Consider the following 14,429-nt stretch of genomic DNA (forward strand, 5'->3'; position numbering starts at 1 on the left):
CTGCTTCCATGTCAGTCTCTTTCTAGGAAAATGACTCAGTGAGCTGAGTGAGGTACTTGTGGCCATTTCAGCTCCAAAAACTTGGGGCACTTGTATCTAAATCCTTCAGAGAATTGTTTAGGTTGGAGAAAACCATTAAGAGCATCAAGTCCAGCCATAAACCCAACACTGCCAAGCCCAGCATAAACCATGTCCCCAAGTGCCACATCTACAGGTCTATTAACCATTTCCAAGGCATGGTGGCTCCACCACTTCCCTTGGCAGCTGTTCCAAGGCTTGAAAACTCATTCTGTGAAGAAGATTTTCCTCATACCCAATCTAAACCTTCTCTGGCACAACGTGAGGCCATTTCATCTCACCCTGTCACTTGTTACTTGGAACAAGACCTTGCTACAGCCTCCTCAGGTAGCTGTGGAGAACAATAAGGAGCACTCCCCTGAGTGTTCATTTTGTGTGAAAACCCTTATTTTATTAATTTAAGTGGAAAAGAAAAGCTTCCTGTATAATTTAAGAAATAAGAAGACTACAGACTTAGGAACATGAGCCAGGGTGGGGGTTACAGCAGGGCCATTTTGTTTTGTTCGTTTATCGGGGCAGGGGGGAGAGATTAAACTACTTATGCTAATTAAGCAGTTTCGCACGTGTTTAGTCAAAAATCTTGAAATCCAAGACAGTTAAATTTGGCATTAAATTTTAATAGAGATCTAAATTTGAAGCTACTCATGTCCTTACAGTTATGCAAGCACTTAATTGCTTTGCTGGATGGGGTTCCACCAGGAGTACTGCTACTGCTGACTTTTTGTGTTGTTAGTTGAGAGACTTCTGTAGAAAGGAGTTTAGCATCCACTGGTTTGATGAGTAGTTTCTACCCCCTGATCTATTAGATGTAGAAAAGTGTAGAGAAGATCTGTCATGTACACCCAGACACATTTGGCTAACTTGCTGTTTCTGAGGCAAGAAAGGGTGTATATATCATACAATAGCATTTTCTTTAATAAATCAAAATGCTTTTTTCATTTACCTCAAGCCATGTATATGCTACAGGCAAGAAGCTGCTCTGTGTTTAATGTAAATAACAGATCTATTCTATCAAGTCCATTCCCAGTGTACTTCCTCTGACATCAGTGACTTCAGTGGATTTATTCCAGGGGTGATTTTGGCTCTTCCTGTTCTGTGTAGGTAAATCTTCAGGCAGTGCTAATTAGGAGAATGTAAACTGATTTTACCATTCCGTTATGCTGGACTTTGTAAAGGTTATTTATATCATTCTACATCAGGGCCCAGTGAGAGAATATTTCTGGTGACAGTTCATCTGTTAAAATAGCTGCAAGAAAATGTAAGCACTGGAGCTAAAAATAAAACTTTGTTTCTCAACAGAGCAAGTGACAGCCACATGCATATCTTCAAATTTGAGCATTCTCATGTTTACTGAATAGAAATTACATTGCTTTAATTATGTTAATAATCACTACAGTGTTAGTGGCGTAACTCCTCTAAGTGGAAGCGAGATGTAAATGTGGCAGTGCCTGCAAAGACTTCTCAGCAGAGGTGCTGGTTGTTTCCTGTGCTTGTTTCCTATGCTTTAATGATCTGCTGGCTTTAAAACAAGTGACACAGAAGGGGTGTGTTTCTGGTGTGTGTTTACTGTTGATGATAGATTTTCTGAGTGAGCTGACTGTGACCCTTGTCTAAGGTTATTGAGATATGACCTTACATCAAAAGATGTTTGTGTTACATTAATTTTTTTCCATGCACATTCTGTAAACCATTAAAGGAGGCTTTTTTATTGTAAAGCACATACTACTAAGAATCTGTGAAATTCAAGCTTTATTTGAATATTATTATTTGAATATTTAGTTCACTTTCTTTTGTTCCAGTTCAAGCATAAGTCACAGTGGTTGTCCTCTCAGTTATGATGCTCCCTTTGCCAATTAGTCATTATGAAGGGCTGGAAGTGCATCTCAGTAACTGGCCATCATGCAGCATTGCAAAATATTTTTCAGAATGAACAGTTTGTTTCAGAACAACCTCTGTATATGTCTGGGTGTATCACAGGCTGTCAACTCCTGGCCTCACTTTTTTTATCTGCCTTGTGTGTTCATGTTTTTTTGAGTGGAGTAAAAAAAAAAAAGTTCTTAATCCAGTACTGATAAAAATGGTTTGTTTTGCAATTTTACACTACAAATCAGTGTTCCTGTACTATCATTATATACCCATATTACTTCTAAAAGCAAGTAAAACATGTTGAATAAGCTCAATGCTCTCTTGGCTTGCTGCTGCCAGAACTTCTTGACTTGCTGTTTGGTGGGGCTGTTTTGTGCATGAAAAAATGGATGCACATAAAAAAGACTCTACTCTGCTTTTATCTTCTGTATTTCTGATTTCATATTTGTTGTCTTACTCCAAGAGCAGAGCAGTATTTAGAGTAGCTCCAGGATGGGTTTCAGCCATGCTGGCTGCCCACAGTCCCTGCTCAGCTGAGTGCAGGGACACTCTGGGCACTCTTTCTCTCCCTGATCCACCCCTCTGACAGGGGGACACAGAGTTGTTTCCTTCAGGAATGTCACCACACACACCACTGAGAGATTTCAGAGGCAAAGAGCATCCCTGCATAACCCCAGGAAACCTGATGTTCCGCTACATCTACCAACAGAAACTTTTCTGGTGAGGAGAGAACTTGTATTGTACTTTTTAGATTATTTTCCATCTCCAAACTCCCACCAGTTTCATGCTTGAGCTAGTAACAGTCTATTATGGTTTATTCAAGTGGTTGCAGGGAACATTATTGCCATGGATGTCTTTCTCAGGTACTTGGGAGCACATCCTTTCAGTGTGCACTCACAGTATAGTTATTCATAAACACTGAGGCGTCCATGCCACGCTCAAGGACTTGCAGTGGCACTGCTTTTCCTTGGCTTGCTTCTTGAGAGTGACAGTGATTTTCTTAGGTTAGCAGCCTGTAATTCAGACTATTCTGCTCGCCCAGCTAATGAAGTGAGAACAGCTCTCCCCATAAAGCAGTTCTTTCCTGAGTAACATCCTGTCAGGAGACACTGAGGCTTGGGCATCTTTAAAAACGCCAGTCATTTTTATTTAGAAGCTTCAAATTAAACAGCATAAAGGAAATTAAACAAACAACATGATAGCTGGAAAGCAGCTGGTGGGTTTGTTCATGTTATTGGAAAGCTTTGGTACAGACACAGGTAGACTAAATAGAAATCTTAGCAGCATCCCCTGATAAAATCACTGGCTGACAATTCAGCCTGTCATTCTGTAGAGGGCTCTGACAGAAGTGTTTTCTTTGCAGCTGGGAAGACAGAAACGCATTATGAATGCTTAAGGTCGATGCAAGGAAACAGAGCCCTGCAAAACATATTTAATATAGGTTTGATTTCCTGTGGAATGTTTTCCAGATGTTCTCTCCAACAGGCCTCTAAAAAATGATGTGAGGTAATTTTTTTTTTTTTGCAAACAGAAAGAGAAAATTCTGTTTTGTGTCACAGCATCTGAGAATCACTGTTCTAATTCCTTATTGCATTACCTTGTGCCCAAGATTTTCACCATATTTTTCAAAATCGGTTTTATTACACAAAAGGTCAGTAGTATATAAATATTTATATAACTCAATTTCAAATAAATCATACTTGTTTAGAATCACATTTGAGCTTAGTAGTTTCCCTTAAACCCAAAGGAGACCTAATATATTAAATTAAAATTACTCTCATGCATGATCTTGAGTCGCTTAGAGGATTTAATTAACATTGATAAACTATGGCATTAGTGTTTTGTTAAGTTCTTTTGATTTTCTGTAGCAGATACTGTGTAAAAAGATCTAACTGGTCTCCACCAGATGATAGGAGCAAAGGGAAAGGACAATATTAACAGAAAATGGTATAGAACTTATTTTATTTTGCTTTCCACAAAGTGTAGTAAAGGAACATGAATGTAGGGTATTGATTATCTAATAGAAGAATAGAAAGAATACAATGTTTGTACTTTTAATTTTAAAATACAGACATGCATAGGTGGAAATGCTTTTCATTTTGCATGACTGAATTTCGAAGAGTTAGATCTCCGTTTTCTGGGGCGTTGAATGTCCAGGAGGCCCCTGGTAAACAAAAACCCTGAGCAGTGACATAAATGCTGGCAAATGTGGAGGGGACATGGTAGGGGCAGAGAGCTGGGAGGAGTGTGGGTGCTCCCCTGGGGGGACCAGCCCTGGTGGCTTTGTGCCTGTGCCTGATGCTCTGAGCGAGCCCTGCTGCTGCTGGACGGCATCTCAGTGAGTCTTGGGTGGTCCCTGGTGTTTGTTCCTGAGTCTGGTTATCCCACAGTCCAAACAGGCTGCCTCTCTGTAATTGGGCATTGTCCATGTTTTGCTTCCAGATGTACAACACAGTTTTGAGAGGCAAGCTGAACCCAGAATCAAATATTTGCTTGGGTTTAGGCTTCCAGACATTTAAAATAACAAAACAGCAGCAAAACCAGATAAAAATCAGCTTATTTCAGTTAGTAGCTGGTATTTGGGATCTAAAATCCTGTGATGGTTTCTGCCAGTGTTGGAAAAGATTTGGATCAGCTCATGTGAGAGAAACTGCCTTCAGTACTCAGGTCTTGGGAGGCAAATGGTTTGCCAGGAGAAATTTACTTTTTTAACCTTCCCACTCCCCAGAAGGTACAAAGGCTGAGCTGGATGTCAGGATTCAGCATGGGATGGGGACTTCCTGGGGGCTCCAGGGACAAGCAGGACAGAACCTTTTAGGTTGGGTTCATCTCATCAGCCCAGCTTGGGAGTGGGACATCTCCCTGGGGACAGGATGGGACATCAGCCCGTGGGCAGAGCTGGCTCCCTGGGGCCCATGGCTGGGCAGGACAGGAGCATCAGTGACTCAGGGCCTGGGCTCTGTCATTGTTTGAGAAGGAGGGTAGCAGCCAAACACAAACCAGCCTTTGCACTGGAAAAATTTAGTGGGGTTGCTGTTTAATAAATACATGGGAAAGTGACCTCTTAAATAAAAATGTTAAAATTTGTAGTTGCTCACAGGTACTCAACAGTGTGTTTAGATAGCTAAGGAGGTGTAAGATTTATTATTATTGCACAGCTCTAGTGTTCTTTAATGAAAAAAAGATGGGTCAAAACTACTTTACTATGTGCAGAGAGAGTAATCTCTCGTTATGGAGTTCTTCTGAGGCTTTTTTCATCCCCCTGCTTGATAGAGTTGCTTATGTGGCCTTTGCCTCATTTTCTCACTGTTTATGAAAGAAAGAGAAAATGAAATGCTCCTCCAACAATGAAGCCATTAGTTTGGCCACGTACCAACCCTTGTAACCAGCTCTTGCATCCCAGGAGGAGCAGCACCACTCCAGCTATAGGGGAGTGACTTGTAGCCAGAGCAGGACACTGCAGTTGACCCCCACGAAAGAAGAACAAGTATTTTGACTTGTTGTTTTTTTCTGTAATGGTGCCATTCATCACCATGACACACATTCATTGACTTAGTCTGGCTTTTTTCAGTGTGAGATTTATACCTCTTTTCTGTTTTGAATATTGATGCAGCACTTCCCTTACGTGACTGCACTGCCAAATGGTGTCTAGACGCTCGAGCAGCTCTGACTAATTAGTGTAGTCACCTCAGCCTCTCAGCTCTGGCATTTACCTTCTCTTTATGTTACTGCTATAAATAGGTGCCCAAACACCAGCAGCAGTGCAAGGAGAGGTGGCAGTGAGCATGTCCAGAGCTCACCTGACATCCCTGAGGTGGGCACGGGAGCTCTCTGCATTCCTAACAGGGCAGGTGGCTGTAACCATTCACTTGGACATCACAACCTGTGTGTGGGCAGCAGCAGGAGGCCTGAGTTCAGTGTCTTGCTTGGTGTGAACATCACCAGGAGAGAGGTTTTTCTCCTCAGGGCTCAGCCCTTGTATACCAACAATACAGTCAGAGAGAAAAAAAGAAGAGAAATCAACCCCTGCCACCCCAGTGAGGTTGGTGCTTCTTGAGGAGGAATCTGGTTCAGAGTGTTGCTTTCTGGTAGGTCATTAATTTGCACCAGATCCAAACTAAAAATTTTAAAAACTTTCTGCAACTTCACAGTTCTTATCATACTCTTAAATATTGCACCAATGCTAAAGCAGAATTGACCAACCTTAAAGAGGGAGAACTGATAAATATCAAAGATAACTTCAGGACATCAAAGAACTTTTGCAGAACCTTGAGAACAAAAAGTAGTGAAAACTTAATCAATGTTGCCTATGCAACGGGTTTTGCTAATATAAAACTAAATTGCTTCAAAAATTATATGCAGATTCAATACAATAGTGCTATTAAAAAAGCTTATTTGTAAGCAAATGTGAAAGTTTTGAATTATCCAACTGAGTATTTGAAGAGCCACTATCATAAGGAGAGCAAATTAACTTTGCTTCCTTTGTATTTTTAACTGTTACAAATTATTTTACTGGTTCTAATACAAAGCATTAGAGAATAGCAGGTTTGGGATTTTTTCTCTTCTTTTCAGAAAGGCTGTTTGTTGTTTGAGCAGATTTTCTTTGAATTTGCTGATGGGATTATTCTTACTTTTCCAGCTAGTGGTATACAAAATATTTAAAATAAGCTTCCCAGAACATCTTCAGGTTTTCCAGGGGTAAGATAAGACTAATTTAATTTGTGGGGTTTTTGCCCTACAAAGAGATGACTTTTTGTTGTTGTTTTGTTTTTTCCTCTTCCTGGGAGGAAGATTTCTGAGCAGTACCATTTATTTATGCAAAGAAAAGAGATCACATAATAGATGTGGCTGTACACAATGAGGATTTTGTGTCAGAAAAATAAATTAATAGTTCCTTTTAGATGTGGTCCTGTTACATGGTATGAACAATATAAAACTGTCTCTCTCCAGCAGTGACAGATACATCTGTGTACACCACACATGTAAAACTGTGCACATTTGAAGGTACATGTGGCAAATTCTGTTTGTTCTCTGGGTAACAAAACTGCTCAGTCATAGGTTAGGAGCTCTGAAGTTGCCACCTACAGGTTGTCTCCTGCTGAAGGAGCACTAATTCAACACAGTGCTTATTTTTTGATAGGACTGCTATTATCAGATTGCTCTGGTTCTGCATCCGTAAAAGAATTGTCTCTTTTACCCAAACACTTCTTAATATTCATGTGCAATCCTTTAGGATTAATGGTTCTCATTAGGCTAATTTGTCTTTCTCTCTGGATAAATAGCAGTACCACTGTTTTGGTGCTCACTGATGGGCACACTTCCATCACTGCCAGTCTGCTGGAAGTGTTTGGGGGTAGATCTTCAGTGGGTGTTAATCAGCAGATCTTCACTGAAAGTATTGCAGTATTTTATGGCAGATGGAGGTCTCTGCTTTTATTTCTGGCCTTAAATTCATCTCCAGTGCAAATGAATCCTCATAAGTATTAGGTGTAGTTAACAGCCCAGGAGAGGGTGAGAGCTTGGGTTGTGTGAAGTTTGGATGACTGGCTAGGGAAGGGTTGTGTGAGAATGTCCAGCAATGCTCTGAACTGTGTTTCACTTATGAAAACTTAAATGTGCAATGTTGTCACATCATTACTTTTTATGACCACAAAAGTTCTTCAGAAATTCACATGGAAATCAAGGTGTATGCAAAAGAGATCAGCAGAGCTGTCTTTAGCCTCCTTTTGGGTATTCAACAAATAAGTTCTTTAGGCAGGCTAAGTAGTAAATGACTGGGTTTATTCCATGGTTATCAGTCCTTAAAAACATTTAGAGAAGAGGAATGTATTAAATGATCTCTGGACCAGTGCACCTAATAACCTAAGGGAGAACTGGACATTCAAGAAGGATGAAATGATTGCAAGAAGTGTTTTCAGGATTACCAAGATGCCGATTGTATAATCCATTGCCAAAAAGATTTATTTGTGGTCACATAAATAATGAAATTTAGATCTGAGGAGCTACTATGCAGAAGGCTTGCCCTTTCTACCATGGCAGAGGTTTTTCATACTAGATAGATGTAATAGGCTCTATTCTGTTCTAAACCTGACTTCATCCAGGTATTAGTAGAATTAGAAAAATCCTTGGAAACTGTCAACTCTCTTTGTTCCCAATTGATCCAAAAGCTGGATTTGAGCCACTATCTTAATTACTGACTGGGAGAGGAATCACTGCAGTGACAGAGGGTTTCCTTTCCCAGATTTTCTTCATGGCGCTGCCGTTTATCTCTTTTCATATATTGAGACCCATTTCCTCTCAGCCTGTCTCCTGGCAGGTACAGTATTTATTCACCAGCTAAGTAGGAATTTCATGTAAATTTAGAAATATATATATATGTGTGTGTTTATATAAATATATGTATGTGTGTGTGTGTGTGTGTGTGTGTGTGTGTACACACACATACACACACACACACATATATATGTGTGTATATGTATGTATGTATATATGAATGTTTGCTAGAGAGGTTGACTTCTTAAAGCTAATAAAGGCAACTAGGTACAAATTTCCATCTCAAGGTTAAGTGGTTAAATAAGGCAAGAGAGGGAGTGAAAAGCTTAGGGTTGACTGTGGCTTGAAGGCAACCATGGGTTTGCTGGTGTCAGTAGAATTAGAGAGAGATGGAACTAAAATAAGGCCATGAGAACAGCTCTCATAAATTCAGGTATAGGTTGCATGGAGTTTATTTATAGGATGCTTTCTCAAACTAAGCCTCTGAACCTTTTGATGTTTGCCCATCGTTACTTTCAGGCCAATTAATGATGTGTATCCAGTCCCATTCTGGGGTAGGTAAAACAATAAAGCAAACAAAGATAATTAGTCTCTGGAGCATGTAAACAAATAAAGTAAATCACTTGCAAATCACTTGTTTCTGCTAACTTTTGTGAGGTTGCTGCAAAAGTGAAAAAGAGCATTTATATTGCAAATCTGCATAATGCTGGAGCAGTAATGAAAATTCACAGATCGTACTATTCTGATTTTGAGAGGGCTTTGCAAAGATTAAGCATCTTATCCTGAGACATTACTGTGGGTTGTCAGATGCAAAAGAACATTTTTATACCTATTTCACAGAAGAGAAGATTGAAGTAGGGAGGTGATTTTTCTTCATAGATGAAAGAATAAATAAAACTTTGTGAATAAACAAAAGTCATTACTCCAGGATTATAAGGCTAAGATGGGCAGGGGAGTGACTGTAGGATGCGTGACCTTGACCCACCTCATCAATGCCTTGCAAATTTTAGAGACCTGAATGGGAGCATTATGTGGTCTTTAAACCACAAATTTAGAAGAGATCCTGTTGGTCCTTTTAATTTTCAACAGGGTAGTGATCAATTGATCATAATACAGCTTCACTCCTGGTCTTAAAGCACCTCCTGCATGGGATCAGTGCTCTCCCCTCCTTGGCCGTGGGCTGGCTGAGGTGAGTGAGGATAAAGTGGCCACTCAGCAGCAGAACTCCATGCAGAGCACACTTTGCTTTCACCTCAGCCCTGGAGCCAGTACTCTGGAGTTTGGATAAATGCAGGTTTTACAAGAACAAACAGATCTCTGTGGCTCTGGGCGTGAGGGGCCTGTGCCAGCTGGTCCTGCCTGCTGCAGGCCAGGCCAGGGCAGGGTGAGCCCACTCTGGGAACGTGGAACTCCACCAAAGCAGGTCCTGCTTCCAGGCCTGCAGGAAGAGCCTTGCTTGCTCCGTGAGCACAAACATGCAGCTTTGTGTAATCAGTAAAACAGCAGAAACTGTGCTCTGAATAAAAGACTCCAGTTAGAGTTCAGATCCAGGCAAAATGACTCCTCATATGATAAAATCAGTCTTTGTCTTTTTTTCTTGGCATGAAAATGCAGAGCATTTCTTTTAGTCAAGGGCAGGCATTTCCCTGTTGTTCTGTTCCTTTTTTACTGTTTTGTTACGCTTTTTTGTTCTGACTTCAAAAACAGATTCTGGAAAGAGATGTGTCTTAGAAAGAGACTCTCAATAGCTGAAATGTGTCCAATATGCATTTAAGTTAAAGAATATTAAGCCTTGTCCAAAAAACAGAGTGTGTAAAAGGTAAGAATGCCTTCAGGCTTGACTTTTAAAGATACACATTTTTCTTCCCGTTGCAGATCTCGCCTTGCAGATTTCTTCACAAACTGCCAGCCCGAGTCACGCTCTGTTAGTGGCTGTCTGAAGGAGAACTATGCTGACTGCCTGCTCGCTTACTCGGGGCTCATTGGTAAGAGGGCAGGGAAGGGTGGGGGCTTGCTCATGAGAAAAAAACCCCAAACTGCATTTGGAAGGCCTGTGCGAAATAAAAGCTGGAATATAATAATGTATGATATGACACCAGGCCAGTTTCTGCACCTGCATGGAGCAGCCCTGCTTTGCCTTACAGAGATTCTTGGGGTAAGCTTGTACATGGCAAGAAAATTAAGGATGGAAGGTAAGGGGAGAAAGGTGCTTGAATTTGAAATAAATGCAAGCTTAAAAGGTAAAGCTTATTTAGAGGGTTGAATGTAGACAGGAGTGAAGAGTAGGAATTTAACAAGTGGAAGTGCAGCTTGGTTGATATTACAGCTGTCATCACAAGTTTGGGTAAACACCTTCAGAGAAAGGTACCTGAATATGAGATATGAAACAATAGATCAATCCAGCCTTTTATCAATTCCAGCAGCTATTCTTTCCATGATACCCTTCTGTCCACTCTTAAGTGTTTTCAGAGATGCCTGTCAGTGAGATGAGCTGAGACCAAATCTGAAATCCTCTTCCCTCCCCAGCGTAGTTATTTTTGTTTGTTGTCACCTTCCTGAGTGTCAGCAAGCACAAGGATGCCTTTATGGAAGCCAGATTCCACATGCTACCCTCAGCATTTGATTCCTGAAAGAAAGAGATCATGTCAAGAAGCTGAATGTGTGGTAGAAATATCATAGTTGGGCAATAAATAATAAGTGAGTGTCAAAACTCTGAAACAAATAAATTTGAAAGGCCACCAGATAAAATGGTTTTAAGCTTGCAGCCTGCACCTGCTGCAGTGCAGCAATATCCCCTTCTGTTGGGCATGAGGGTGCCAGCTGAGGCCCTGAAGCTGATCCTGCTGTTAAATAAATGTCTCTGGAGATAAGATCGAAATGAAAATATTTCTAGAATAGGTTGGGTTTGCTGAAAAATGACTGAAAGCTATCTTCAGTGGCTTCTTGTTACCATTCTTATTACTCTAGCAGCTAACAAGTGAGGTAAGCCCATGTGGCAATGGGGAAAATGAGATGTGATGGCTTCAAAGGATATTCTTCTACCACTGAAGAGATTAAGACAGTATGCAAAGGCTATAACATCTGAGCAGTTATGACAGACTGTCATTTGACTCTGAAACGGAGAATTGAATAGCCTTGAAATGTGATCTTGTCAATGAGATTAAGAAGTCTGGCTGCTGGCAAGGAGTAACTGCTACTCACAGATACTTCTGGCTAAGTTCTTGCCAAGTTCTTGCTGGACCCTGAGAGTTTTGCTGGCCATTTTGTTGGTTTCATTTTTCAGTTTAATCCCCAAAATGACCCAGTTCCTCTTGGTGAGGTGTTCTTGTGTTACTGGGGGTGACCATGCTGCAAAACGCCATCACACATCAGAAATGTGGAATGGGGGCCTAAGGAGTTCAAATCAAAAGGAGATCTGCTTTTCAAAGGGAAAAATGCACATTTTTCTTCCTTCCTGCTGCCCCCTGGAGACTTGCAAAGGAGGAACTGACTGGTATTATGAGAGTTTTTGCTTCTTAGTAATAATTCTGCTAAATCAAGAAATTACCAAAACGTTTTTTGTGCTGAAGCAGTAAATTCCTGCTTCTGATATGAATCTGCTGTGAAAGTAGAGTAAGGCAGAAATCAGCAGTACAATCTTTCAAATGTCTGAGTAATAGATACAGAACACAAGAAGAAGAGTTAGACTGTGGGTAAGAAGATGCTGCAGATCCATTCGTCCATCAGACCTTCAGGATCTCAATTTAATTAAGATAAACTATTGTTCATTAAAATAAAATATTATTTCATTTAGCCATTTCATTAAATGGAGCAAAAATTGCACCTCCACAGAGTTTGATCAGGAAACTGAAGCTTCTCTATGGAAGTTACAGTGAATGTGAATCTTTCCTCAAATACAGGGATGTAAATGAGGGTTGACTTCACTGAAATTAGTGGAATCCCACCTAAAATTAATGACTCTAAATGGAAATAGAGCCAGTCACAGCTTTTGTATGAGGTGCTTTATTAACAAAATGGAGAATAGTCTGTAGAAGCTGCTTGAATATTTGCATCAGGGTGCTATGTATATAATTTTAAAGATGTGTGCACTTTACAGGAAGTTGAAAAACTCAATTCATTGCTTTGGGCTCCTTGTTGTAGTATAGGGATAAGTTAATATATTTTTTTATTTATCAGAAAAATATAAAAAATAATCAATGTAAAAGGAGACTGTGATTAGCCACATTTGAGTCAGTGCTTTGGTTACAGCCTGGCTAAGCCATCTGGAACCTTCTGCACTCCCATATGAATTAAGATTTGCTCTAAGTGCTAACTTCAAGATCTGCTTTAGCATTTGCTTTCTGACACATTTTCCCTTGTCTTGAGCAAAATCCATCCAAGTTCCCTGTTATTCCCAGGAATTCCATGAGAGTTTATGTGAATAAGCTGGACTTGCTTTAGGCCAAAGAAACTTCAGCCCATTGTCCCTTCTCCTGGACTCACCATCCATCTCCTTGCTAATTCACCCTAATTTGGGCAATGTCTGGGCTGTGTGGAGGCCAGCTCTGCTTTTGTCTAAATTGTGGAGGTCTCACTGCTGACCTTTGAGACATCCCAGAGCTGTTTGACACCTAGAGCTCAGAAAACCAATCATGTCCTGTTTGACCATGGTTTCTCTGATCCCTTAGTGTCCGTCAGCAGGATTTCCAAGATGCCAGCTAGTGGAGAGTGGGGGAAGGGAAAGGCACACACGTCACAGGGAAAAAAGGAAATCCACCCCAGGAAAGCAAGCATATAATCTGCTTGGCTTCACATCTGCCCCCAGGTTTAAATGACAGACTGATTTTCTACTAGCTGCTCTTTCAGCCACTCTGTTTTTGCTGGATGCACAGTTTGTGTGCTGTGTACACACTTTCCTTGTCCTGTCTTTCCTGTATTCATCAACCCTAATTGTACCTTGGTATCTGTTACACTTTTAACCCCTGTCTTAACCCATTTTAATTACCTTGTTACCTCTTTGTGATAAGAAAGTCTTACCTCAGTGACCTTTTTAATTTCCTCAGTACCTTTTTGTTTTTTCAACCCTTCACTAAGCATTTGCTAATTAGAATTTTTTTCAGCCTACTATTTTCTTTCCATTTGCAAAATCCTCTTGATTTTCTCTTTCTCACACTTCTTTTCAGATCATGTTGCAAGGCTGAAATAATGTTCTGAACCACCACATGGATGAGGGAGAGACATTTTAATGTGTTTTATTTTAATTTAACATAATCCCTCTTCTTATTTATCTACTGTCCAGTTTTCATTAACAATGCAAATTAAATTTGCCTATTTTACTAAATTCTCTATTTCCACTTAATGAATTTTGAACCATGCTGTTTACTCATGTACCAATCTCATGTAGGATTCAAGCAATTATTAGTGCAACTATCTGTTAAAAGCTGCAGGAAGCCAAAGGTATGGGATTGTAGTCAAATTTAAGAACATCCCAAAACGAGAGAAAAGATGCTTTTTGTGAATCTCACAAAGGGACCACATTCATTTTCCCATCCATCCATCCATTACTGCCTTCCCCAGGCCAGCCCTAGTGCCTGTTGTCCTTTGTCTCCCATGTCACATATGAGGCAGTTTGCATGTTGATTTGTTCATTTCCCAGCACTGCCTGGTGACTGAAAGGCTATTAGACATCACTCTGTGATTTGTGCTATTTCTAATGTTCCTTTTTTTAGCTTATGTTTGATAGCCCTTTCCCGTCTGTTATTGCAGACTGTTGGACCCTGGACCTGTGGACCAAATTTTCTCTCCTCGTGTACACTCTGGGTCTCTAACATTTGTCCTTCATCTATTCCATCTTCTTAATGACTACTTTGATGTCAGTTTTGAGGAGATGTGATCACATTTCCTCACAATATATGACCTGTCCTAGGATTGCAAATTATCCAGTGAGGAACATGTTCCCTGAAGCAGCTGGCAGCTGTTCAGGTCTGGAATACCTTCCCCTTTTTATTTAATTTTTCTGTTTTGGTCAGACAAATAAAATAAAGATTGAAACTTCTCAATTCTTAGGACAGTTTGAAATATCTGACCTGCTGGGGTAATGCATTCAGTGACACTACTGGCTTCAGCAAGTGCTCATCATACAGAGGTTCCCTGACCCAGATGAGTGATGAGCGCTTGCTGTACATCTTTCAGGACACAAAATGCCTGCTTTGGTTTAATTTAATTTAATTTAA

General features: G+C 40.4%; 1 protein-coding gene across 1 annotated transcript in view; it reads left to right on the forward strand.

The window, feature by feature from the left end:
• The window catches only part of GFRA1 (GDNF family receptor alpha 1), a 139,445-nt gene that overhangs the window by 89,593 nt on the left and 35,423 nt on the right, over positions 1 to 14,429 (forward strand). The window contains 1 exon segment of the mRNA XM_063163137.1: positions 10,093 to 10,202. Within this exon segment, the coding sequence (XP_063019207.1) occupies positions 10,093 to 10,202 (110 nt within the window).

The sequence above is a fragment of the Melospiza melodia genome, chromosome 9 (genome assembly GCF_035770615.1).
Source record: "Melospiza melodia melodia isolate bMelMel2 chromosome 9, bMelMel2.pri, whole genome shotgun sequence".
NCBI classification, from domain to species: Eukaryota; Metazoa; Chordata; class Aves; order Passeriformes; family Passerellidae; genus Melospiza; species Melospiza melodia.